This window comes from Lontra canadensis, unplaced genomic scaffold (genome assembly GCF_010015895.1).
Source record: "Lontra canadensis isolate GAN:19392208 unplaced genomic scaffold, GSC_riverotter_1.0 scaffold69, whole genome shotgun sequence".
Lineage (NCBI taxonomy): Eukaryota > Metazoa > Chordata > Mammalia > Carnivora > Mustelidae > Lontra > Lontra canadensis.
In genome coordinates this window covers 6978663-7005557 of record NW_022631063.1, presented here as the reverse complement: position 1 = coordinate 7005557, position 26895 = coordinate 6978663, and the positions used below count along the sequence as shown (strand labels likewise).

The window sequence follows — 26895 nt, the reverse complement described above, 5'->3', positions numbered from 1 at the left end:
GAGCTCTTTCTTCACATTTCCATGATCAGTGTGATCTTGTAGCTGACTTACCCCTGTCCTACCAAACCTTCACTGATTCTTTCTTTTCTTTTCTTTGTTACTTATTTCCTCTTTCCCACACTCCCTTCCACCTTCCTCCCCTTTCTCTCATCCTGGTTTTTTGTTTTGTTTCAGCTGAGCTTTCAGAACTGCTTTAGCCAAGGGCCATGGCAGAACAGAAAAAATACTGCTTCTCTGTAAACCTGAGCTACAGGCTCTAAAACAACTCCAGATTCTGTTTGCTTGGGGTGCCAGTAGCCGCTAATAAGAGACCTGTTAATGTGCACTTCTGCTTGCTTGGCACAATGTGTTTCCCCATTTGAGAGATGGTAAAGGGGATCATTTTTCCTATTGACTCTCTTCTTCTGAGCTCATTACTGATGGCTGCTGAGGAATCTGGATAAGACTGAGTTGTGAGCCGTTTGCTGGAATAGTAATGTTCAATTATGTCCAAAAACCTTTGATTTGCTTTTCGAACTGACTTTTTTTTTTCCTTCCTTTTGAGTTGGATCTAAGCTAGAGGAAAGAAAGCGTTTGTGTTTCAGATCATTTGGAAATGAGTTAAGCAGCTCCTGGGAGAACAAATGGGGCTGAACCAGCTTGCTCTGATCACAACTTTCTTTACTATTACACGCACACATTTTGTTATAAGTCACTTAGCCAGTGCCCTAGGTTTATGGATGGCACTGCTCGTTAGTGACCTGACCATAGATCAGTTATAAAACTGACCACATTCAGCTTTGGTACCTTGATTAACATCTTCTGATGCTGAGCCTCTAGCCCCTATGCCCTCCATGGTAAATCCTTTTATGAATTGTCAAGCATGAGCTTTGCCAGTCCCTATCCAAGGTGCCTTTATACTTAATTCCTTACTAGTGAATTCCATGATTCCTTTATGCTTATGTTTTGTTACTGTCAGCAGGAACCCCTTCCGTAATCATAACTTGCCAGGGATTTTGGAATAATGTAGAAAAGAAATAGCAGTCTTGCTTACATAACTTCAGGGAACCTTACTGTCCTTGTGATGCCTGGGAATGTTAGGTCCCCAAATAGGACTAGGAAGTGCCTTGTTCCCTTGCCCACAGCCATGCTGTTCTACTGGTTCTCCCTTTTTCCCAGCACCATGACTACTCACAGCTCATGGTGGGTGGCAGGGTATTACAATTAAAGATGGAAGGAACAGGACAATGCAAACATTACTCTGATCGGAAGATTCATACATGTTCTTGGAGGACACATAATGATCTTACCATGTATAATACATGTTCATTTGGGTGTGGGCTGCCTAGGAATTTGCCTGTGCCCATAAGTCATCTCATTGTCTCATGAACAGATCTGATGAACACCAGAACTATGAGTTTATGTTTAATTTGTTGACTGCTTAAAAATGAATGCAGTTTTTTTTAATATCTCTAGATTGCCATTTCTAATGGTAGCCACCAGCACCTGGGGAGATTGTATGGAATGCTAAATATTAGATTCTTCTAGAGCTGGAGATTGGGGGGGTGGATAGCGATTCCGGGAGAGGGGGAACTAAGGACATGGGTGACCTTGGGAATGAAATGGTCGGCCTGACATTCAGGTAGACAGAGGAGGAAGCAAGGCCCCGAGCGTGTGATAGTTGGGATTGTCAGCCTCTTCAGGAGTGGTACTGGTCTCATCACACAGGTGTGACTGGCGCAATGACTGTGGGGACTACAGTGATGAGAGGGACTGCTCCTACCCCACCTGCAACAAGAACCAGTTCACCTGTCAGAACGGGATGTGCATTTATGAGCAGTATATGTGTGATGGGGAAAACGACTGTGGAGATGGGTCTGACGAGCTGGAGCACCTGTGCCACACCCCAGAGACCACATGCCCCCCTCATCAGTTCAAGTGTGACAATGGGAACTGCATCGATATGGTGAAAATCTGCAACCACCTAGATGACTGCTTGGACAACAGTGATGAGAAAGGATGTGGTGAGTATAACAGAGGATTTGGGAAAAGGAAAACCGGGGGACTGAATGTGGTTTCTCAATACTTCGTGACTCACCAGGACTTTCCAGTTGTCCTCTAAGTAGACTGTTACCAGAAAATTACTATTGCTTGTCTTTCTTCTTTCTATCAAAAAGCAAGCATTTCTTAGTATATGAGGTTAGTGCACAAATATTTTTAGGCTAACTCATCAGTTAGGCAGTCGTTACAGAAGATAGAAGATGATCAGATTCATACCATTAGTAGCTAACACCATTGTTAAGCAGGACAAACACTTTGAACCCTTGAAACGACTTGTCTGAGCGTTCCCTCTGCTAGGATTCCTTCCCCTGTTCATTTTCATCTTCAGGTGATGGGAGAGTTTTAAACTCCCTCTCACTCCAAACTTCCTGGGTAAACCAGTTGGGCATTTATAAAATATAATTACTAGGAACATACTCTCTTCCCTGTGTTGATAGTTTCTGGGTGAGCTTGGCCATGTGTCACAGGACCAGCCAGAAGGACACCCATTGGACTGCTGCATGGCTCATCCTGTCTTGTGAGAGCCAAATGTATGCTCCGTGTCCAGTGAGGTCACCCTGGTAACCTGAAATTGGCCATGGCCAAAATGGAAGATGCTACAAATTAGAGCATCTCCCCACCCCCGAGATCTGTTTTACCAGCACACCACTGGCCAGGCTCTTTTCTTTAGCTCTACTTTCTTCTCTCTCCTGCCATGTTACTTTTTAAATTATTGGTTACAGGGAGATTGGCAGGTATAGGATTAGAAGTCAGACATAAGCTTGTTCATTATATTAGTTATTAAAACCACTGGTGAAGGATTAAGTTGGGGAGGAAATTGAGAAATAGGGAATTTTGAGTAACTCTGGCCTTTAGAAAACCCTTATTGTCTGTCCTCTTTTAGCATGTTTCATTAAGAAATAGGCTGTCCAGTGGGAAGCTTGACTTTGGACCACTCTGATGGGTATATTGTGGACATTTTAGCATCTCTAATACCTGTCTTTTACTTACAGGCGTTAACGAGTGCAGTGACCCTTGGCTCAGTGGCTGTGACCAAAACTGCACGGACACCCTCACCAGTTTCTATTGTTCTTGTCGTCCTGGTTACAAGCTTCTGCCTGACAAACGGAGTTGCGATGATATTGATGAATGCAAGGAGACGCCCTTTGTCTGTAGTCAGATGTGTGAGAATGTAATAGGCTCCTACATCTGTAAGTGTGCCCCAGGCTACATCCGAGAACCAGACGGAAAGAGCTGTCGGCAGAACAGTAACATCGAGCCCTATCTCATTTTTAGCAACCGTTACTATTTGAGAAATCTCACTACAGATGGCCATTTTTACTCCCTCATTTTGCAAGGACTGGGCAATGCTGTGGCCCTCGATTTTGACCGAGTAGAAAAGAGATTGTATTGGATTGATACAGAGAATAAAGTCATTGAGAGAATGTTTCTGAATAAGACAAACCGGGAGACAGTCATAAATCACAGATTACCAGCTGCAGAGAGTCTGGCTGTAGACTGGGTGGCCAGGTAAGAAAACACTGAGGAGCTCTCTAAAAGTTGAAATGGTTTTTAAAAGAATATTATAACCATGTTTTTATCTTAATAGAGAATCTAATCTAATCTTGTGGCCATAACTCAGAGTTCCTTCGTGCGGTCTCAGTAATTCACTTAGACAAGTCTGTTTCCTTGGCTCTACCATTTAAACTGTGGTTCACAACACTTAATTCCTCTCCCTTCCCCATCCCTGCTCCTCTAAGCCCTTACATTGCCTGGGAAGGATGCTTATGCTGCATTAAGAAAGTAAAACTAGAATCCTCGTGTGAGGTGTGGCCCCAGAATTCCCTATGTGACAACCCCTTTAAAGTGGGAATTGGAGCTCACTCTTGAATCATCTGTTGCCTCTTTGCAGGGAAGTCAATTTCCTGTTTCCCCCCACTTTTCTTGGGGGAAGTGCCTTCTAACAGTTGTCTTTGGGATTCCACTGTAGCTTGGATAGGAAATTCAGTGGCTAACTATATACTGTTTCCCCAGCAAAACGTCTGTCGTGGTAACTCCTAGCTTTCCATTTCAGAAAGCTCTACTGGGTGGATGCCTACCTGAATTGCCTCTCTGTCTCTGACCTTGATGGTCGATACCGCCGCAAGTTGGCTGAGCACTGTGTGGATGACAACAATACCTTCTGCTTTGATCATCCCAGAGGAATTGCCCTTCACCCGCGATATGGGTATTGTCTCCCTGTAATCCTGGGCTCTTCTCTCATGCCCATATTCTGCCTCTGTCACCAAAAAGGCTGTTCACATAGTTATCTCAAGGCCAGTATCTTGCTGGGATTTGTCTTTTGCTTTTCCTAACTGGTAAATGGTTTAGTTGTAATGGGTAGAAGCGTGGCATCCTCAAATGATATTCATCAACTCTTCTGTTTTCTTTGCCATGACACACCATTTCACTTTTCAGGTCACCTATTTTGGCTGCATGCAGAGAAATTGTAGTTAAAAACAAAAAAAAACAAAAACAACCCACCTTGACTGGACTCTACATGTCAAATCCACTGAAATGTCCAGTTAATCATGTTCATTCTTGAGCATTTCCTATACATCATCCCCTTTTAGATTATTTTTTGTCATTTTTTTTTTCCTTTCTGAGAGAGTCTATAGAATATAAATTCTATTTCTCTGATTGGAGAAGAGCTATGTCTTTTGGCTACTGATTTTTTTAACTTCAGGGACTGACCGTTTGTGTTTCCTCCAATAGGCATGTCTACTGGGCAGACTGGGCTAACCGAGCATACATTGGGAGAGTAGGCATGGATGGAACGAATAAGTCTGTGATTATCTCTACCAAGATAGAGTGGCCCAATGGCATCACCATTGATTACACCAATGATCTACTCTACTGGGCAGATGCCCACCTGGGTTACATTGAGTACGTAAATAGAACAGGATAAAGTGAACCAAGCAACTATTTATTCCAAATACTAGGACTTGTATTGCTAATGTGTTATTCCCAGGTAGATTCTAACTGGTCTGTGTGTTAGAAGTCACTCTGAAGTCCTTTTTAACTAAAACTGCCTTTAGGAAATTTGTTGAGCTCTGTGGTTATGGTATAGTAGAAAGAGTATGAACGTTGAAGCCAGATTCATCAGGTTTTTGTCCTGGTGCTTTTACTTCTTTTTTATTATTTTCCTGTAGAGAATAGAGGTAGTAATCTCTCTCCTATTGTAGACAGCTTAGTCCTCAACTCATCTTAATTCCCTTGTCCCCTTTTTAAACTGTTCATTTCTAAAATTGAGATACAATTGTCCTGTAACATTGACCATGAAGGTCTTGAAGTTTTCCTCTGGCTTCTATTTCTAATTTTTTATGGCTAACATCAAATATTTTTAATATTTTATGGCTAACATCAAATTTCTTAGCTGCTAGCTCTCTCCACTTCCTTTTTGGGTTTTAGGGTCTAGTCTAAAATTGTAAAATACTAAAATGTCAGTATTTTGACATAGACTCATAGAATGAGTGAGATATTGGAATTGGAAGGACTGGAAATCTGGCCGTGGATGCTCTGTGATACCTTAAAATCAGAAAACCTCCTCTGGAATTTTAATTGTCTGGAAAAGTATTCAGCAATAGAGCCTAGGGCATGATTAATAATAAATGTGCTGCCACGGTAAGCAGAGTGAAGCCTGCAGGCCTGTACTCTGAGTTGGCATATTCCTCGCATGTGACACCAAGAATCTAGGTCTTTCCTAAGAACAGCTTCTCCTCAGAAATGTTCATGAAAAGGCAAAATTCCAGCTTTGTATTGCCCTCCTCTAATTTATTCTGGTGACTTAGGAAAAAAAAATGGTGTCCCAGGGATGTTGAATGGAGAACATTAATGGGAGAGGTTATAAGCCTCTAAGAGCTGAACCAGCCATATCTCCAGGAAAGCAGCTGTGGTTAGGAATTAGAGATTGTTGAACAACTGTGGCTATTGCTATTCTTTGAGCATGGCTTTTTCAATTTTTGCATCTTTCGTTTAGTCCAAAATATGTTTTAAGCTTAGCTTTTGTTTTAATTAGAGTTTAGGAGTTTGGGGGAGGATCTGGGCTCTAGGTACCCTGAGAAGGTAGAATTTTATTAATTGATTTGTCAGTGCATCTGTCCTTAATGTCATTGGAAGAAAAATTAGCTTGACTGAGTGATTCTTCCTCCTACCCCAGGTACTCTGATTTGGAGGGCCGTCATCGGCACACGGTATACGACAGAACGCTGCCTCACCCCTTTGCTATTACCATTTTTGAAGACACTATTTATTGGACGGATTGGAATACAAGGACAGTTGAAAAGGGAAACAAATATGATGGATCAGATAGGGTTGTGCTGGTGAATACAACACATAAACCATTTGACATCCACGTATATCATCCATACAGGCAGCCAATTGGTGAGTGTGTGGTTCAGAAGTTTGGCCCAGTTGCTTTAGGTGCTCCGCATGCCATTCTTATTTCTTTAAGAGTAAACATCATGATTTATAAAGAGAATGATGTTAACGTGGTAATGTTTTCTACGAAACATATGGGAAAACCTTATAACTTTTTTTTCCCCCCTTAATACCTGTTTTACTCTTAAAGATCAATCTGGGTTTTCATTTTGATAAGAATTAACACTTGTTATGTTTCCCTATTTTCTGAGCTGAAGTGACTGAAGTATTTTAAAGTGGGCCAAACCAGTCAGAATGGCTAAAATAAAACCTGTAGAAACAACAAGTGTTGGCAAGGGTGTGGAGAAAGGGGAACCCTCTTACGCTATTGGTGGGAATGCAAACTGGTATAGCCATGTGAAAAACAGGATGGAGGTTCCTCAGAAACTTAAAAATAGAACTATGCTATGACCCAGCAATTGCATTACTAGGTATTTATCCAAAGGACACAAACAGTGATTCAAAGTGGCACCTGAACCCCCATGTTTATAGAAGCAATGTCTACCATAGCCAAACTTCGGAAAAAGCCCAGATGTTCGTTGACAGATGAATGGATAAAGATGTATATATACACAATGGAATGTTACTCAGCCATCAAAAAGAAAGAAACTTTGCCATTTGCAAAGATGTAGACAGAACCACAGGGTATTATGCTAAGCAAAATAAATCAGAGAAAGACAATTATCATGTGATTTCACTCATGTGGAATTTGAGATACAGATGAACAAAGGGGAAGGGTTGGAAAAATAAGATGAAATCAGAGAGAGAGAGACAAACCGTAAGAGATGCTGAACGCTAGGAAACACACTGACAGTTGCTGAAGGGGGGGTGGGTAATCAAAGCGTGGTACTGGAGTAGGAATAGACTTAAGATTATTTGGAGAAAATAAGAGTCCAGAATTCGATCCACACATACATGTCAAGTGATTTTTGACGAGCTTGCATTGTACATCTTCCCTGTCCAAAACTTCTCACTGCTCCTGGCAACCACTGGTCTGATTCCTATCGCTACGAATGAGATCTGCCTGTTTAGATCTGCTTGTAAATGGACTCAAAGCACAAGGATTTCGTAACCAGAAAGTCAAGGGAATAGTTTGATTCGGGCAGTGTTCAAATAACTCGATTAGGCATTAATCGATCCCTTGGTTCCACCTCCTAGTTGACTTCACTCACAGCATATATTTTTAAGTGGTGGCAAATATGGCCAGCAGACGCTCCTGTACTGTGTTCTTTCTTTTTTTAAGATTTTATTGATCAATTTGTGAGAGAGAGAGAGAGTGCACAGAGGGAGAATAGGAGGGAGAAGTAGACTCCCTGCTGAGCAGGGAGCCCGATGGGGGGCTCCATCCCAGCACCCTGGGATCATGACCTGAGCTGAAGGCAGACACTTAACAACTGAGCCACCCAGGCACCCTGAAATAAATAAAATCTTTTTAAAAAAATACCATGACATTCCACTCCTAAATATTTAAGATAACACCCTTGAAAAATAAGGACATTTCCTATGTAACCGCAATAAATTACAACAAGAGATCAACAGTCATTCCCTAATACCAAGATCAATCCATTAAAATGATTGATTTAAAAGAAATGTTTAAAAGAAAATGACAGTAATTATAGAACATGTAATTTAGTAAATTTCTATTTGAGTATTAAATTTTGTGTGTTAAACATATGTTATGCTTGTCTTCTGGAAGGTAATAATGTTAAGAGCAACACAGTGTCTCATTATATTTTTTTTCTTATGGACTTATATTCCTCATCATGTAGTTAAAGCCATTTCATGATTTGTAGATAATCTAGCAAAAGTTTGGAATTTACTTTGGAGATAGAATGGATTTTGTTGGCCTCCTTTGTTGTGGTGTTTTGTTAAAAACGGGATAAACTTGGAAGTAAGGAAAAAATGAGAATTGGCAAAATAAAAGATACTCAGGGGACCCCCCCCCCCGGAAGTTAATATTCTTGATACTATTTTAGTGAAAATTCAAATTAGGAGCACGTGGCTGGTTCAGTTGGTAGAGCATGTGATTCTTGATCTGGGGTCATGAGTTTGAGCCCCACGTTGGGTGTAGAGTTTACTTAATTAAAAAATATATATACACACATATATGTGTATCTATCTATATCCGTCTATAAAAAAGTTCAAATTAATTTCCATCTACAAGTGGTGACCCAGAAAATTAGTAAAGATGCCACACAATTTACCTGTCCATCTCATTCTTGGCCATACTTCTGTTGCCCATATTCTTAGAATGAGAGAATACAGCATCTGCTAGAAATTAAAACTATTAGGTCTAGGCACATGAATGTAAGCTAAGTTTCCCATCCACTCTCCAAAGACGTTGAGAAACACCTCTTTTCTAGCCCAGAAGACCAGTGGGTATGCCTCACTTCTGGTCGCACATAGATCCATTTTCTCAAAGCACAGCATTGCTTATACTTCTGCCTCTGTCACATTTATGAATTTTGCAAAAAAGCATGAAACTTGGGTATGATTTTTCTTACTGAGCGATGACTAGTTTGATGAGGTGGGCAATCAATTCACGTGTGTTCGATATTCTAAGTGAACTAACGTATATTTTCCTTCTACTAGTGAGCAATCCCTGTGGTACCAACAATGGTGGCTGTTCTCATCTCTGCCTCATCAGAGCAGGAGGAAATGGATTCACCTGTGAGTGTCCAGATGACTTCCAAACCCTTCGTTTGGGTGACATCAATGTCTGCCTGCCCAGGTGCTCCAGCACCCAGTTCCTGTGTGCCAACAGTGAAAAGTAAGGCTTGCTCTTCCCTTGGCCCACTGCCTCTCCATCCCCTTGAATGGACACACATAGAACTTTGAGGGTCCAGGGGATGGGAGTTTCCTAATGAATTAAGATTTGGGATAGTTAATGTGGTTCATTTGGAATGCACCAAGACTCTCAGTCTCCAATCTCAGATAATTTCTTTCATGAATAGAAGCAGTTTGTTTAAAAAAAAAATGTATGCAAGTATTTCTCTGAGAGAGGGAGCTAGAAACTGTGTGTTTTTTTTTTTTAATTTCTAATAAATTGTCTTAGGTGTCAGGACCAAGATTGTATATGTGTACACTGAAAAATGGCCCTCAAGAGTGGTAGAATTTCCAATAAAGGGTCAGTATCCAAAATACCAAACTTACAAAACTCAACACCCAAGAAACAAATAATCCAGTTAAGCAATGGGGAGAGGACATGAACAGACATTTTTTCCCAAAGGATACATCCAAATGGCCAATAGACATATGAGAAGATGCCCAGTACCACACATTGTCAGGGAAATTGAAACCAAAACATAATGAGATCCCACTTCACACCTGTCAGAATGGCTAAAATTAACAATACAGGAAATAATAGGTCTTGGCGAGGATGTGGAGGAAGGGGAACCCTCCTACACCATTGGTATCAATACGAGCTGGTGCAGCCACTCTGGAAAACAGGATGGAGGCTTCTCACAAAGTTAAGAGCTACCCTATGACCCAGCAATTGCACTGCTAGGTGTTTACCAAAAAGATACAAAAATACTGATTTGAAGGAACATGCACCGTGAAGTTAAAGCAGCCTCATCAAGAATAGCTAAATTATAGACTGAGGAATGGATAAAGAAAGATGTGGTATATATATGAGAGAGTATTACTCAGCCATCAACAAGAATCAAATGTTGTCATTTGCAGTGATGTAGATAGAGTTAGACTGTATTATGCTAAGCAAAATAAATCTGTCAGAGAAAGACAAATATCATATGATCTCACTCATATATGGAATTTAAGAAACAAAACAGGTGAACATAGGGGAAGGGGGAAAAAAGAAAGGGAAGCAAAGCCTTCAAGAAACAAAACTGAGGATTATAGAGGAAGGAAGGGAAAAAACAAGATGAAGTCAGAGAGGGAGACAAACCATAAGAGACTCTTAATCATAGGAAACAAATGGAAGGTTGACTGGAGGGGAGAGGGTTAGGGGATGGGGTAACTCGGTGATGGACATTAAGGAGGGTACGTGATGTAATGAGCACTGGGTGATTTATAAGACTGATGAATCACTGAACTCTACCTCTGAAACTAATAATACACCGTATGTTAATTAACCATATTTTTAAAAAGACTTAACTGTAGAGAACAAACTGAGGGTTTCTAGAGGGGTGGTCGGTGGGGGTGGGCTAAATGAATGATGGGGATTAAGGAGGACACTTGTGCTGAGCATTGAGTATTTTGTGTAAGTGATGAATCACTAAATGCTACTCCCAAAACTTACAGTACACTATACGTTAACTAAATAGAATTTAAATAAAAATCTGAAAAAAAAAAGTGGTAGAATTTTTCTGTCTTTCACACTCATACACTGGCCTAGCTTCTTAGTTACTATGCCAGAGGATCCAGGATTACACATTTACATCCACTTTTGATTATTTGTATCTGTTATAAAACATGGCCACAGATTATTTCCCTAACTGTGGCCATAGACCATTGGTGACTGGGGGTACGGAGTCAGAGGGAGGAGACATTAATGCAAACCATTGCATTTAAGATCAAATGGCAGATTGTTTTGATGATTAAATAAAATATCTTAGATTAAGAATCTAGCATTTATCGATCTTGACCCAGGCTGTCAATAAATGTAAGTGCCTTCTGCCTTCCCAGCCAATACCCACTAGTCTGTTATGTCACCCCAGCCAACAGTCCCAACCAGTTCCTGCTACCAGAACCATAGCCCTACACACACATTCCACTGTGTTCTGTGGCAGAAATGTAATCATTAGGTCAGAGCATTTTCTCAGCATGAATTTGGGTCTTAACAAACGTGGTCCATCTCATCTAGTAATGTTTTCTCTGAAAATACACCACAGTAAAGGAACTCATGCATGTTATTACCTGGAATTCAGTTTTGATGTCTTCTCTCCAGGTAGCCTCTACCCGATGTACTTTGCTAAGAGAAGTGCTGTATTTTCTCTGTGCAGGTGTATTCCTATCTGGTGGAAATGCGACGGGCAGAAAGACTGCTCGGACGGCTCTGACGAGCCGGTGCTTTGCCCACAGCGCTACTGCCGGCTAGGACAATTCCAGTGCAAGGATGGCAACTGCACCAGCTCGCATTTCCTGTGCAATGCTCACCAAGATTGCCCTGATGGCTCGGACGAGGACCAGATTCTCTGCGGTGTGTTCAGTTAACGTTTTTGGCCCACTTCTGTAGTAGATAGTGAACAGTCATGATTCTGTGGGGATTTTCTGCATGTCCTAACCCCCAGACCAGTCCAGAGTCCTAGGAAAAAAGTCAAGAGCCCATCCTATATTTTTATAAGGTTCTTAAGATAGATTAGGGTCTCTGCAAGGCAGAAGTTGAGGTAGACAGTGTGTTGTCTTTGGTGGTTTGGTGCCATGTGCTGTGCATGGAATCCTCCTCGAGAGTGAACACTGAGGGCCAAAGGAGGGCTTCCTACTCTCATTTTAAGGATGCTTATGTGATATTTGTTAGTGTTTCCATTTTTAAAAAGCGAAGGGGAAAAAACCCTCCAAACTGAAAACAACACATTGACAATATCAGCAAACACAACGTTTGAGAAATACTCTCCATTAGGAGAATAGGGATGGGAGAAGGTGGCCATCAGAATTCAGTAGGCCATCAGTGATACTGTCTTTAACTCCTAATTCTGCATGCAACAGAAAGATATTTAAGAATTTAGGAGACAGTAATAGTCAAGTGAATAACTGACCTTGTCGTGGTATTGGCTGATAATAAGTGCATTAGGACAGAAGTCCTCTAAAAAAGAAGCTAGGATGAAGCTCTCAAAGATCCCTCCATGTAAATCAGGAGCGTCTGTCCCTAACACCTCGCAACCAAATTCCCCTCCCTGCAGAGCATCACCACTGCCAGTCCAACGAATGGCAGTGTGCCAACAAACGGTGCATCCCCGAAGCCTGGCGGTGTGACTCGGAGAACGACTGCGGGGATAACTCAGACGAAGATGTCTACAACTGTGCCAGTAGGATCTGCCAGCTGGGCTACTTCAAGTGTGCTAATAGCCACTGCATCCCTCAGGACTGGAAGTGTGATGTAGACAATGACTGTGGCGACTACTCGGATGAGCCCATGCCCGAATGCTGTGAGTTCCTGCAGGAGGGACATGTGGGAGCACGGATGGGAAAGCAGGAGGACCCGTGTGGGTTGCGAGATGACAGGGAAGCCCTTACTTCAGTCCTGTGGCACCCTCCGTCTTGGCTCTCCCTGCTAATTCTGGCACTACAGAGCCAAGTATAGCTGTATGGTTGGCAGGTGGAACCAGACCTTGTTCCAAAAGGGGCTCATTCCTCCTCTCTGTACTCTGGATATCTTAACTCTCCAAAATACGATCACAAGAACTTCCATTTGTGTATGTCTATCACTTTCTCATTTGAGCCTCAGTGAAACACTGCACAGTAGGGATGTGCATTTACCAATTCCCATTTTCCAGGTAAGGAAACTGAGGCTCACCTTAAGTAGTTGGTCACATTTCTGTTGAGTGGTACTTTTTTTGCTCCAAGCCCAGGCCTTCCCCTCCTCCACCCCCTCTCCCCCCTGTAGTTAATCCTGTAACACAAATGAATGATACTTTGACAGGGAGGAAACTTAAGATGCTTTCTGCTCTGGGTATATAGATCACACCTAAAACAACACACGTGGCCAAAATCAATCCAATTGGTTAACATGGTAATTGTTTCTCCTCAGCACCAGGTCCTTCATACGACAATGGGAAGGTGTCTTTTGGACTGAGCATTCAGTTCCGACTTTGCTTTTTCCTGTCTTTTCAGTGAGCCATCGCTGTGACAACCATACAGAATTCAGCTGCAGAACAAACTACCGCTGCATCCCACAGTGGGCTGTGTGTAACGGTTTCGACGACTGCAGGGACAACAGCGATGAGCAAGGCTGTGGTAGGAGGGGCTGCAGGGGTGTGGGGGAGGGGTAAGAGCACGGAAGTGTCAGGTGCCCTCTGGGTGAGGAGAGTGCCTTTCCCATGTCCTTGCTTCTCTGATTACCTCTGAAAAAGCATCATCTATTGCTCTTTCTAGTAACACATTACATTTTTTTTAGCATTTAGCGGACTTTTGGGGAGTTTAATTTATATCCTCTTAAGTGAAATCCCATCCTGAGGAATGTTGGAATTGGGGAAGACATTATTAAGATATTAGGAACTTACATAATTTCTCCTAAATGTGGAATCGTTATTTGCACTTGACAAGTTTAAATTGTCTAATTTTATAGATTTACTGAAATTGATGGAAGGAGGTAGAGAAAAGATTTGATACCTATCTCTAAAAAGAATAATTCAAAATCAGAACATTTCTTATTTGGAGATTTTCATATTCCGAATGTCTCTCTGTCCGTATCTTCTACAAGAAAGCTGTAAGTCACATTGGCAACATGGAAAGAACTTAGGGACAAAAGGCCAAATGAATTAATAGAATCTGTCAAGATTAGCCATACACTTTAACTGGAAACCTGAATGTCTATTAGGTTTAGTTGGCAGAGGGTAAGGCAGATAATGGGTTATTTTAACACTGAATTTAATAACACTGAATTTAACCAGCTGAAGGCAGTGAGATGGAAGTGTTCTGTTAGCACACTTAATCTTCCTCTCCAGGTCTTTGTTGCAAATTAGAAGCCAGATGCCAATTCATTTTTTGAGCAGTTGCTACAAAAAAGAATGAATCTAGTTTAAGGCAGTTTAAAGTTTAAGTAGGATAGGTTCAGGTTGGCCAAAAGAGGAATATTGACCATGAACGCTGCTAGCATTCCTCTCTCTGGAAGCTTTGAGAATATGGGAGCATAATTCTCCAATTGTCTCACAAGAAAGCCAGTGCTACCTTGGCATTTCTTGACCTCCAGCTTCTGAAGTCTTTACAATGACCTTGATTTGTAGAGGAGAGGACGTGCAAACCTTCCGGGGAATTTCGCTGTAATAATCACCACTGTATCCCTCTTCGCTGGAGGTGTGATGGGCACGATGACTGTGGAGATCACTCAGATGAGGAGAACTGTGGTGAGTGTTCATGGTTCTCCTGTCTTTATGTGCTGCCAGAGTTGTGCTTTCTCTTTTTTGTCCATAATTCAGTTCTCTATGCCATTCATCCTAAATGGGTAGGATGACAATTACCTGATCTCTTGCATTCTGCTGACTGGTACATTTCCACGTTTTCTTTGACTAAAGACAGAAACATCTCCCTTTAAGGTGCTTATAATGAAGTTCTGGGAGAAAGGTGTTTACCCAAGTATATGTTTTGTTTGTTGAGTTTGTTTATATCTAACTTTTTCTAAAAAGAGTGTGAGGCGACTTGTAATACAGGACAAATATAGTAAGATAAAGAATAGAAACAAAAAAATAAGGACCAAGAGAAGTTCTAGAAGGAAAGGTGCTAACCCAAAGAACTTGCTTCTTAAGTGCTTGCCTCAAAATGGTCTTAGTAGCAGAGGAAAAAGATCTTGTATTTAGGATTGTCCTCCCCTCTCCGCCCACCCCAGAATGGCTGACTATTTAGGAGGGCTAGTGATTAAATGACAGGTCAGGTTTTAGTTTCTTTCTCCCAGTGAAGGTGCTGACTATAAGGAATTGGGACAGGGAGGTCAAGGATAAGAAGCCAAAGGTTTGGGTCACATCAAACTAGATAGTCCTGAGTAATTGGATATATTACCCTGCCCTAAACATATGTCACTGATTGATGTATATGTCAATTTCAGATAGATTAATATGGAATACATTTTTTTTTAAGTAGGCTCCCAATGTGAGGCTTGAACTCACAAGCCTGAGATCAAGAGTCTCATTCTCTACCAGCTGAACCAGCCAGGTACCCTGTAATATGGAATACATGCTAACTTTAGTCACTTTTTGGAAGTAAGAAATGATTGCCACTTTCCATAGGCAGTTGAGAGGATCAGGAAACTGATTAAACCTGCAAATATCAATTGGCTAAAACTTAAGACAAAAGTGTGATCCAGTGGAATTTTAAATTTGAGAAAGTTCATGTTTAATCCTATAGGAGGTTATCTAGACTATCATGGAAGCAACAATTATCTTACAAGTAAATCACCTTTGGAGAAAACTCTTAATAAAGGCCCTTCTTCACATTCTTAAAATTGAGGTAGAAGGTCTGGTTTTCGGAGGACACGCAGTCTGCCTGCCCAAGCAGATGGCTAGGTCTCGGGACACGGGAGTGCCAGGCATGCTGAAGATACTCAGGCCCTCACAAGTTTGTCTTCTGTGTATGATTCCTGGTTCCCACTGATGGCTGGGTGGCTTTCCTTTGCAGTCCCCCGGGAGTGCTCGGAGAGTGAATTTCGATGTGATGATCACAGCTGCATTCCCTCTCGATGGGTCTGTGACCATAACAACGACTGTGGCGACCACTCAGATGAGCGGGACTGTGGTAACTGTCAGGGGTCTTTCAGAGGCTTACCAGGGGGTGTAGTACCAGAGTTGGCATATTTGGCAGAAGAAGGGACTTCGAGTGAGAGTTCGTATGGTTTTTTAGAGTAAAACAATTTTTGTATACTTTCTGTAATACATAAGCCTTAGCATAGCACAGTACCTTCCGCTCTGTGTTTTCTGTGCTTTATTCTTATAGTAGTCTTAACTTGTAATAGGCGAAAAGGGCAAGAGATTGTTGAAAATCTCATTTTAACTTAAATATTTCCTAGGAGCAGACTTTAATCTGCATTGTTCTTATAAGCAACAACAACAAAAGCATTAATTTTTCCTGCTGTTCCCCGGAAAGTGTCAATGAGGGATATATTTCTGTATCTCCCTGGTGTAGAGGTCAGGGGCATTAGATCAGGAATCATAACCTCCAAGTGACTTTTACAGCTCTTTACTCATTAAGGGTTGGGTCTGGGAATTTAGATTCCCGAGAAAATGCTAGAGATTATGTAATAGGGGAGAGAGAGGTACTTCCGTTTCCATATGTTGAATGAGGAGAATGTGGTTTTGGTGCATTTATTCCTTTTCTAGCCACAGCTGTGCATTTGCCATGCGCTAGTCATAGGGTTTGGATAGGAATGGGATGAAGTCCTTAGTCTGTTCCCCAGACCTGTCTGAGAAGAACAAGACCTTTTGGAATGACAGTCTTTTCTCTTCAGAGATGAAGACATGCCAACCCGGGTATTTTCAGTGTCAGAGTGGACACTGTGTGCCTGAGCAGTCAACTTGTGATGGAATGGCTGACTGTCTAGATGCCTCCGATGAAGCTGCTTGTCGTAAGTGTCTGGACCCTCGGGGCCCTGCTCGTCTGAAATGCAGCAGATGGCCTTTTAGACCCCACCTCTCCAGCAGTCACTGCTTCTTAAATGGCTAGGATGCAGGGATTTTCTCTTTGGTGCTCATTGGTAATTACCAGTTCACTTAGGGGTCTGGGTCCTTATACCCAAATAGTCCTAGTAGTCATTCAAGTGCATTTCATTAACCATATTTTAAATAGAGAATATAGTAAATATCTGTGCTAACAAAAATATTATCACCTGCGATACAAGTTCATTAATTGAAAAAACCACCTCAGGTAAACGAGAACATTCGAGCAGTGAATAGATGGGTATAAAAAACTTGGATTGGGTGCTAGAACGTACTGAATTCACAGCATTAACATCTTTCTGAATTGCGTGATGGCATACAAAAAGCTTAAAAATGAAGGTCAGTATCATCATTCACAGTTTAGTCTTTATGAATCACTGAATAAATATGGACTGTTTCTGATGATCTGTGATGGGTATTGTTAATGATGTAGTTGCCACATCTTAAATCCTGGTTTCAGAGAAACTATATAAATGGATAAGGGGTAGGGCCAGTGCTGACACAGCTGAAGAGTTGCCCTTGCCTATGAAGAGAAAGTCCAGTGCCATCCGCAGAATGACTCATGTCTTTGAAAACTGGGGTGGGACAACGGTCCTGAAGAGGTAGTCCATCACAGTTTCAGGCAGTGGAAAGTGACAGTCCATCTCGAATAAGGAAGACAGGCTGTCATGGAAAGAGTTACAGGACAAATAACAGCCTACCTTTTCAAAACTCGTTACTTTTTCTAACAGCTGGAATCTGTTTCCTCTCCACCAACAGCCACTCGCTTCCCCAATGGTGCGTATTGCTCAGCGACTATGTTTGAATGTAAAAATCACGTGTGCATCCGGTCATCTTGGAAATGTGATGGCGATGACGACTGTGGCGATGGTTCTGATGAAGAACTTCACCTGTGCCGTAAGAGGGAGATGAAGGGCGGGTTTGGGAGTGGTGTCATCTGGCAAAATCTCAGTGCTTTTTCCGTGGGACGCGTGATGCCGGAGGCCAGTTGGACAATGTTTGAAAACTGGATGCATTTTACTTGGTCTTCTTTCCCAGTTCGTTGTTTGGAACATGGGAATGTTAGACATTCATCCCTGTTCCTTTTTAGCACAGGGATTGGACAAAAATGCCATGTCAGTATTTCCTTCCCTTCAGAGCACTTTAATTAGGGTACATTATATTTTCACAGTGGCATCTCCACATTTTCTTGCCACATCTTTTCTTGTTAAGAACTAACCCTGTTTTGTTTCGCTTTTAACTTGATGGATCTTGAAAAATACCTTAACCCTGTGGAACTTTCAAGTAAGTACTTAGGAAGTCGCTCCCTCAATGAGATAAAGTGCCCGCAGCCCCATTAAAAAGTGGAGAGGCAGAGACACAGCCCCATTACAAAGCGACCAGCACTGTTTTATAATGTTGCACATCTTTCACAACAAAGAATTTCTGTAACAGTTCTGTTAACAGTACTTCTAAGAATCAGCTCTTGGGTCTGACTTTTTTACCCCCAGCCGACCTTATCATGAGTTTCTACTTTTGTTCCTATGTGTGATGCAAAGGCAGAAGGAGAAATCAGACAGCCAAAGTCTTCCATGTGGAAGAAAAACACAATGTGTGTTGAGATTACCCAATCTCTGGGGCCTGCACAGAGGGCTGTGCCCCTTTACCAAACAAGTAAGGGACCTGGGTTCTACCTTTGGGTTCCTCACAGGTGCATAAGCATCAGCTAGAAGTCTAACTCTGGACAAGATGAGTCAGAGGTTAGTTGTGAAATAGCAACTTTAAATGTAAGAGGTGAGGACATTGAGGAAGGAACGTCTGTCACCGAGTGAAATTTCATGCTCTGGAGGGTCAGTGACAACTGCAGTCAGAAAGACACACAGCAGCCTCTTTAATATTAGGATAAGTGTTCATGTATGGTCCTGCCGGCCTCTCCAGCCTCATGGCTTGTCATTGTCCCCCTCATTCTGTGCTCTGGCTGCAGGGACTGCAATTCAGGTCCAAACATGGGCTGTGCTCCTTCTGACTCCAAACCTTCCCCCAGCCTCTTCTGATCTATATCAGCACCACTCACCCCTCCCCCCAACTCCCACCCCTTGCCACCATAGATGTCATGATAGCAGGTCTGGTTTGTGGCTCTTCTCAAAGTTATAATTGAATGGTTAATTGGCAAAGTCTGTTTTCCTGTTAGAATGGAAGTTCTGTGAGTCCCAGGACTGTGTCTTTCTTGTTCTGCCTCGTTTCTGGCTCCTAGCACGGTGACATGGTGTGTGCTGGATCTTCAAGGTGGATTTGCGGATTGGTTCATTGAATGAACAGATGAAACGGATGAATGGGGCGAGCCTGGTGCCGGCTCGGGAGCATTTTAGATACTGCGTTCTACTCTCAACTTGCACTTTTTGTTTGTCCATCTTGACTTCCAGTGGATGTTTCCTGCGAGTCACCGTACCGGTTCCGATGTGACAACAATCGCTGTATTTATAAGCATGAGCTGTGCAACCATGTGGATGACTGTGGAGATGGGAGCGATGAGAAGGAGGAGCAGTGTAAGCAAAGTGAAAAAGAGGAAAAACTAAGGGCCCCAAGTCGTCTGCAGTTCGCAGAATGTACCTCTGGGATTTCAGTTTGGTAGAGGCTGAGCTGGACCTATGGCTGCAGATGCCCTTTGACAGTTGTTTCCAGACCATATAAACACACTCGCTACACAGATACATCCCTCCCCTGCTTATTTCCGCCTCGTTGGAGCAAGTCGTCTAATTTTTTAGTCTTCATTTAAATATGGGACTTCGTTTAAATTTGAGACTCTGAGAACAAACACTAAATACTAGTTGACTCATGCTTCACAAATTAATGGTTTATTTATTTTCAAAAATGAGTTTTGGTCACTCTTCAGCCTCGAGTTGCTAATTGTTAATCTAGGCACATGAGCTGCTGAATGCTCAGCTGAAACGATCACACTCAAAAAGGCAGCACCGGTGTTAACAGAGCTGGTCTTACTTGCATCTTTAAAGTGGAAATTCATTTCCCAGAAGAGAAAAATTATGGATTATTTTAAGATAGAAGTTTCAAACCGGTAGTGTGAAATGTTACAGATACCGAAGAAAAAAAAAACCTGTGCTTTCCCCTTGTGAGAATGTTTTAAAATCTGTCCATTGAAGGGGAGAGTTGATTAATTTGGGGGGTAATTTATCTAGAGAAAAGTCAGCAAGAGAAATGATTTCCCCTGACTCCAATTACTTTCTCTTCCTAAAAGGATGCACTTTGGGAAAATTTAGATAAATGACTCATTTTTTCTATGTTCCATCCTTTGTATTGCTGTGACCTTAGAATGCTCACTGACAGCTCTGAGTCAGAGAGGACGAGGACACTATGGCGGTGCTCTGGCTTATACTTACGTACTTAGGTTTTTTTTTTTTTGGCAGAGGTGACCCTATGGTTATAACATTGTTCCTAGGTTTATTTGAGGCCTGGCACAAAAGGATGAAAACCAAGAAATAGGACATTTTAAAAATTTTGAGCACCTTCTCCCCTTCTGTTTCCATTTCCCTTATTGCTATTGCCCGCTCTTTCTTTCCCTTTCTTTCTTTCTTTCTTCCTTTCTCTTTAATGGAGCAAAACAATTGGAGCATGTGGTCAAATTTGAGAGTGGATGAAAGGGGCAGTAGGCTTACAAGATCTTCCCAAAGAATTGGACGTTAGTTAGAGGAATCACTGCTTGCCATCAAAATAGACCAACCACAACATTTCAGTGGCTTAAAGTAGCAGAGGTTGAATTTTATTTCTTAAGATTGGTGTATTTGAGAGAGACCATGAGGCAGAGAGGGGCAGAGAGGGGCAGAGGGACAGAGAAGCCCCAGCAGACTCTGCGCTCAGCACAGAGCCCACTGCAGGCCTAGATCCCACAACTCTGAGATCATGACCTGAGCTGAAACCAAGACTTGGATGCCCAACTGTCTGCACCAGCCAGGGGCCCCGGGAGCAGAGGTTGATGTAAAGTTTGATGAAGGTCAGACAGTTCTCTGTCCTGTAAGTATGCCACCTGCGACAGATAGTCTTCAAGGTTGCCAAGCAGGAGAAGAGAGAAATGAAGGAGGCACACAGATTTGTATTTTCCCGGGTGTGGAAGTGATAGATCTTGCTTGTGCTTGTGGTCCTTTGGTTGGAATGGTCACAAGGTCCCAATCTCACTGCAGGGAAGTGCATGGGTTTTTAATGAATACCAGTGGTTTTGCCACAATTTGCCCTTGTGTCACTAAGAATCCGTTTATACTTCTCTTCCCAGGCATAGAACACCCTGAACCTGTCCCCAGGGGACATGACTCATAGTCCCATTCAGTAACTGAAATCCAGAAGTCCTGGATGATAGGCTTCAGTCCTGCTGTCAGTTGCAGACAAGGTTCCTCTTGGTTTGAAGAAACATAAACTAATAAACAAGTTTTATTTATGCCACTCTGCCCCTAAGCGATAGTGGTGGATCAGGGGAAGCATAATAGAAATAGATTCCCGTTGGGCAAGAAAGAATGAGAGACTCATCGCATTCACCAGCCTCTAGCAGTTCTGGAGGACCAGTGGGCTCGGCTGTTTCCTCGGAGACATAGCTTTCGAATCTGCTTTATATCTTTGTTTTTCTCATGCACCTTTGTCTCGACTGATCATCGGTTACATTCAGCCCATCTAGAAAAATAGATGGGCCATTATTTCATCCAACTCAGAGGTTTTACTGGTTATTTGTGTCTCAAAGCCTTCTAAACTTCAGAATCTCACTGTTCAGGATTTAAATGGAGTCAGCTTTTCCCACACATCAAATTGCTGGGCTTTATTTCATTTCTGCTTATAAATCAACCAGCTCTTCCCTGAACTTTTCTCTGATTGATACTCCCTGCCAAACTCAGGTAATGGCAAGCAATGCACACTACTAGCATCCTGTTTTCTCATCTCTTTCCCTAGATCGACAGGTTCAACAAGCAGGTGATGTGCTTTCCAATTTTTCCAAAGTGACACTTTCACCAAAGGCTTTGCCTTTGCATCATATGAGTCTCCATCTTTCCTATCTCCAGTATCTCTTTCCTCATTGCTTGCCTCCTGACCGTGAAGACAGTGTCCCATAATTTAGCTTTTTATTATGAAAGTACCTTACATTTTTACTATTCAGGGTATCTCATACCACCTCTGCACCCAACAAATTTGCAACTCTCAGGGGTGATACCTTATGAAGACTCACTTCTCACCCAAGTAAAGGCCAGTGCAGGTTGCCCAGCCCCTCCAACTTGTAGCTGGGCCACCTGAAACCCATGGCTTCCAAGGTTGCCAAAGCAGGAGACACAGGAGCTTTAACTGCTTCAGTCCCGAAGTGACACATATCACTTCCTACTCGTAGCCCATTGGACAGAACTAGTCACATGGTCCCAACACAACTGCAAGGGAGACTGGGAAATGTAGGGAAGCACAGGCTTACCTGTGAGCAATAACTGTCTGCTGCACAGGGAAGCATCTTGTTCCACAGAAGAGAAAGTTTTGAATTTGACTTGAACTTTTGTTCTTAAACTACAGGTTTAGCTTCGACCTCTAGACCTTGTACAGAAAATGAATTTAAGTGTAGCAATGGACATTGCATTTCACAGTATCTTGTATGCGACGATGTTGATGACTGTGGTGACCATTTTGATGAAACGGGTTGCAGTAAGTAAATATTGATTATTGCATTTCATTGTAATAACTTGGGTTTACCTAATGAGAGTGTGCAATAACATAAAGAACATGATAACCACATATTTCTTTTTATTTTGTCTTCTGAATTGCAATCAAGCCTGCAGCTATCTGTTATTGAGCACGTACTCTATACCAGACATTGTGCTAAACACTACAAGGATTATCTCATTTTATCCTTGTAACAACCCTATGAGCTGGGTATGTTCACCAAATTTTTAAAAAATTTGTTTATGTGTGAGAGAGAGAGAATGGGGGTAGGGAGGGGCAGAGGGAGAGGAAGAGAGAAACCCAAGCAGACTCTGTGCTAGGTTCAGAGCCCGACGTGGGGCTCCATCTTACGACCCTGAGATCATGACCTGAGCTAAAACCAAGAGTTAGAAGCTTAACCAGCTGTGCTAGCCAGGTGCCACTCAAGTATTTTTTTAATGAGGAAACTGGCTTGCAGGTATGAAAAACCTGCATATCTTTCTGCCATCAAGAGGCTGAGGATTTAAACTCTGATCTACCTAACTCCAGAGCATCTCCTCCCTGTTAACTAGGTGCCTCCCAGCACCTTAAAGCTATGTATTTTGTTTACTATGCTGCATATTTTTTTCACCTTAAGCCAAATGCAGTATCCTTTGGCACTAAGGGGAAAAGCTTCTAAGGGGAGTTGATAAAGATGGGGTTGTCTCAGGGGACCTCAGGAGGAACATTTATTTTTATTTTTAAAGTAGAGGGACTACTTTGTGTAGGAAAAAGATAAGGAACACAATCAAGGAGTGGTTCTAGTTCAGTATTGTGATGGAACTGTTGGAATGGCATGTTAATAATTCACACCTTTTTAGTCCTTTAGAGCTCTTACGAAATCCTTGCACATACATTATCTAATTTGTCACTCAGACAAACCCCACTGGGTTGCTACTATTATGTCTTATCTGTATAATAAATCTCAGAGAGCTTAAGAAGTTGTTTGAGGTCATACAGAGTGGTAGAGGCAGAATTTGAATAGTCCTGTGACTCCAGATGATGAGATCTGGCCTCTAGTTTCCTTGACCACTACCTGTGCCCCATTGGGGCATCAACTGACCTCTCCTGGCCTCAGTTTCTTCATAGGAAAAAAAAAGTTCTTTAGACTCTAGGAGCCCATGACTTAGTCATCTTCGCTCCACATATTTTTTAACTTCTGGGGCTTTAGTGTTTTTTTTCCTGAGGCTTCCCAGTAACTTCCGGGCAACTTTTCTCCTGTGTGAGGTACAAAGGAGGGTAAATAATTGATCATTAATGCATTGATTTGTCCTTTATTTTACACACTTGCCTAGTGGGGCTTAGAATTTTTGACATAGCAATGTGACTTGATTAAATATTTTAAAAAGCATGATCATGACAGGATTTGCAAAACTGGGTACTAGATTTGAGTTCTAGTGCTGAGACAGATAAGTAAGAGAAACTTTACATCAACAAATTAGACAAATGACCAAATTCTTAGAAAGCCAGAAAACAGTGAAACTGACTCTGGAAGTAATAAAAAATCTAGATAGATTTATTTAGCAATGTGTAGTTCTTAAGAGCTAAACTGAGGTTTTCATGTATATGGCTTTGAAGTTTGAGCTCCAAGGGCAGCATTCCATTGAATGCTCTTGTGCTTTATTTTGTGATTATTTTTCTTTTTTGAAACTCAATGTTTTTAGTCTATTCAAACCATATATACTTAAATAGTCATCATATCCTTAAAGGATCCTCATTTCCTACTGTAGGAGACAGATATAAGTCTATTTTGCTTGGGAAGAAATGAGCAGGAGATACTAGAGTCTCATTTGCTAAAATATTCAGAAGCCTGTGACCAAGAGATATTTCATTTGAAACACAGATAAAGCTTAAATCCTTTATGGGGATAATCACCACCCTTCCCATGCCTTGGCCTCCATTATCACTCATTAGGTATGTTCATCTTTGTCTGCTTCCTTGTAAGATCGAGGTTTGAGGGTAGATGGAGACTCAGGATAGAAGAAACAAGCTTACAATAATAACAAAAATGAAAGCCAGATGGCTTTGACAGATATTGGCAGAGATAAGAACTCAGGGTAGTGATGAGCAGTGAAGTGTGAGGATGGAGTCTGAAATGTTAAAAGTCTGGCTTGGAGTATCTGGACCTCAGAATAGCACAGATAACAAGAGTCATTCATATAAGCCCTATAAAAATGAACCATGGTTGAATTTTTTCTTTGTATTATGAAAGCTATAAAATCCAGAAAATATATTAATGATCAAAAATATATTAATGATCAAAATATATTAATGATCAAAAGATGGAGTTGAGGGAAATTGGAAGGGGAGGTGAACCATGGGAGACTATGGACTCTGAAAAACAATCTGAGGGTTTTGAAGGGGCGGAGGGGGGTGGGAGATTGGGGGAACCAGGTGGTGGGTATTAGAGAGGGCATGTATTGCATGGAGCACTGGGTGTGGTGCAAAAAAAACAATGAATTCTGTTATGCTGAAAAGAAATTAAAAAAAAGTAAAAATCACTTGAATCCCATAACTAAAAGAGAACTAATCTTAAGTTTGGTGTACTTCATTGTCTTTTTTGCACATATATGTGCAAAAATCATTTCTTAATACTAAACAATTTAAAGATATATTCTATATTTAGTATTACTATCTTTCCCTCCATTTTTGTTATAGATATTTTCCATGTCAGAGTATCATTTCAAATCATAACTCATTGATTGTAAGATGCATGTTTATTTTCACATTTAAACATCTCTGAACAAGAATAGTTCTTCAGTTGATAACATGCCGGAGTGTAAGTCTCAGAGTTTTTCTATTTTAGCATTATATAAAATAGGGCATCAATGGTGTCTTACTTGGGTTTGATAAAACACAGTAAACTGTAATTGTTCAAGTTGTTTTCAGAATTTTATCAACAATTTATAATCCTTAAACATAAATCATAGTACACATTTTTTATTCCTTTTTGAGGGAAATGTATTAATGTGGAATAACTGTATAATAAAATGAGTATTTTTAAAGTCCTTGATTCATACACGTTGTTGCAAAATTCCTTTCCATGCGTGCCACTTTATGGTTCTTACAGCAGTTGGATGACTGATAACTATATGCATTTTACTGTGTCCTGGCCAACACTTGATATGTGTACACATATCTCAGTTGGTCTTCTTATAACATTATAATTTCCTCCTGTTTGTTATGTTGCTCTAAACTGTACCATTGTTCTTTATTATACACATAACAGGATATATATTACATATATCTTAATCCCTATTTCATATATATATATGTGTGTATACATTTGGGCTCAGTTTGGGACCCAAGGCTCTAGATCAGCTCACACACATATTTATACATATATGTATATTTTATTTATATATAGATATATGTATATATGTATATATGTGTGTATATACATATGTGTGTGTGTGTATATATATATATATATATATATATATATATATATAAAATATTTATGGAGCAGATGGTTACAATTATAATTGTACAGAGCCCCAGACTTCATAGTTCTGGACTCTGGAATTGCATGCTCTGGGAAGTCTGGCTGTGTTGAGTATAATGGGAAGACTGCCTCAAGGATCTAACATTATATACAATTATATAAATGACATTCACCCCATTACCAGATATCTGATTATACAGAAGACTTCAATCTTCTACAGAGACTTATGGAAAGGGATTATCTTGAGATGACTTACAGTAGACTATAGGTAGATTATACCTTTCATTTGTAATGCTAAGATTGTTTTTCCAGATACAGGAAAAGAAAGATCATGTGCAGAGAATCTTTGTGAACAAAACTGTACACAGTTAAGTGAAGGAGGCTTTATCTGCTCCTGTAGACCCGGGTTCAAAGCCAGTATGTTGGACAGAAACTCCTGTGACGGTAAGTATATTTCTTCCAGTTCCCATTAGGAGATGCTAATACGTCAGGTTCTCTACTCATTCCCTTTTATTAAACCACTGTTTAATTCCCTTAATAGGGCTAAACTCTTAGTTCTAGTTCATTAAAATACTTAAGTGTGCAAATAATTATACTGTTAGAGGGTGATGATCAGTTCTGAATGAGAGTATAAGCTGTAATTCAAGATGTATATAACCTGTGATGACAAATGTAAAGCTTTTGTTCGTTAATTTCTTGGGTCATGGAAAAGAAACAAAAAGCAATACTCAGGGATGCCAGTTACCAGTTACCTTTTTTCCATGCTCTCTTGCCAGTCCCCAGCAGATGGCTAGGCAGTAAGTCTGCGGAATTGATTAAGATTCACAAAGTGTTAAGAAGTGATGACTGCTTATTTTATTGTGTGGGAGATCAGACTTTTAAAAAATAAAGTTTTACTTTCTTCATCGAAGTCCAATAGCACATGTATTACACATCTACTTAGGCCAGACATAAGTG

At 41.1% G+C, this 26895-nt stretch overlaps 1 protein-coding gene across 1 annotated transcript in view; it reads left to right on the top strand.

Moving 5' to 3' along the window:
- Positions 1 to 26895, top strand: part of LRP2 (LDL receptor related protein 2) — a 206694-nt gene that overhangs the window by 157882 nt on the left and 21917 nt on the right. Inside the window, exons 49-64 of the mRNA XM_032880388.1 lie at positions 1708 to 2003; positions 3033 to 3549; positions 4094 to 4246; positions 4774 to 4944; positions 6218 to 6441; positions 9070 to 9247; positions 11442 to 11638; positions 12339 to 12584; positions 13270 to 13392; positions 14382 to 14501; positions 15766 to 15882; positions 16592 to 16708; positions 17559 to 17696; positions 19202 to 19324; positions 22329 to 22457; positions 26251 to 26382. Coding sequence (XP_032736279.1) covers positions 1708 to 2003; positions 3033 to 3549; positions 4094 to 4246; positions 4774 to 4944; positions 6218 to 6441; positions 9070 to 9247; positions 11442 to 11638; positions 12339 to 12584; positions 13270 to 13392; positions 14382 to 14501; positions 15766 to 15882; positions 16592 to 16708; positions 17559 to 17696; positions 19202 to 19324; positions 22329 to 22457; positions 26251 to 26382 — 2981 coding nt within the window. The remainder of the gene's footprint in view (positions 1 to 1707; positions 2004 to 3032; positions 3550 to 4093; positions 4247 to 4773; positions 4945 to 6217; positions 6442 to 9069; positions 9248 to 11441; positions 11639 to 12338; positions 12585 to 13269; positions 13393 to 14381; positions 14502 to 15765; positions 15883 to 16591; positions 16709 to 17558; positions 17697 to 19201; positions 19325 to 22328; positions 22458 to 26250; positions 26383 to 26895) is intronic.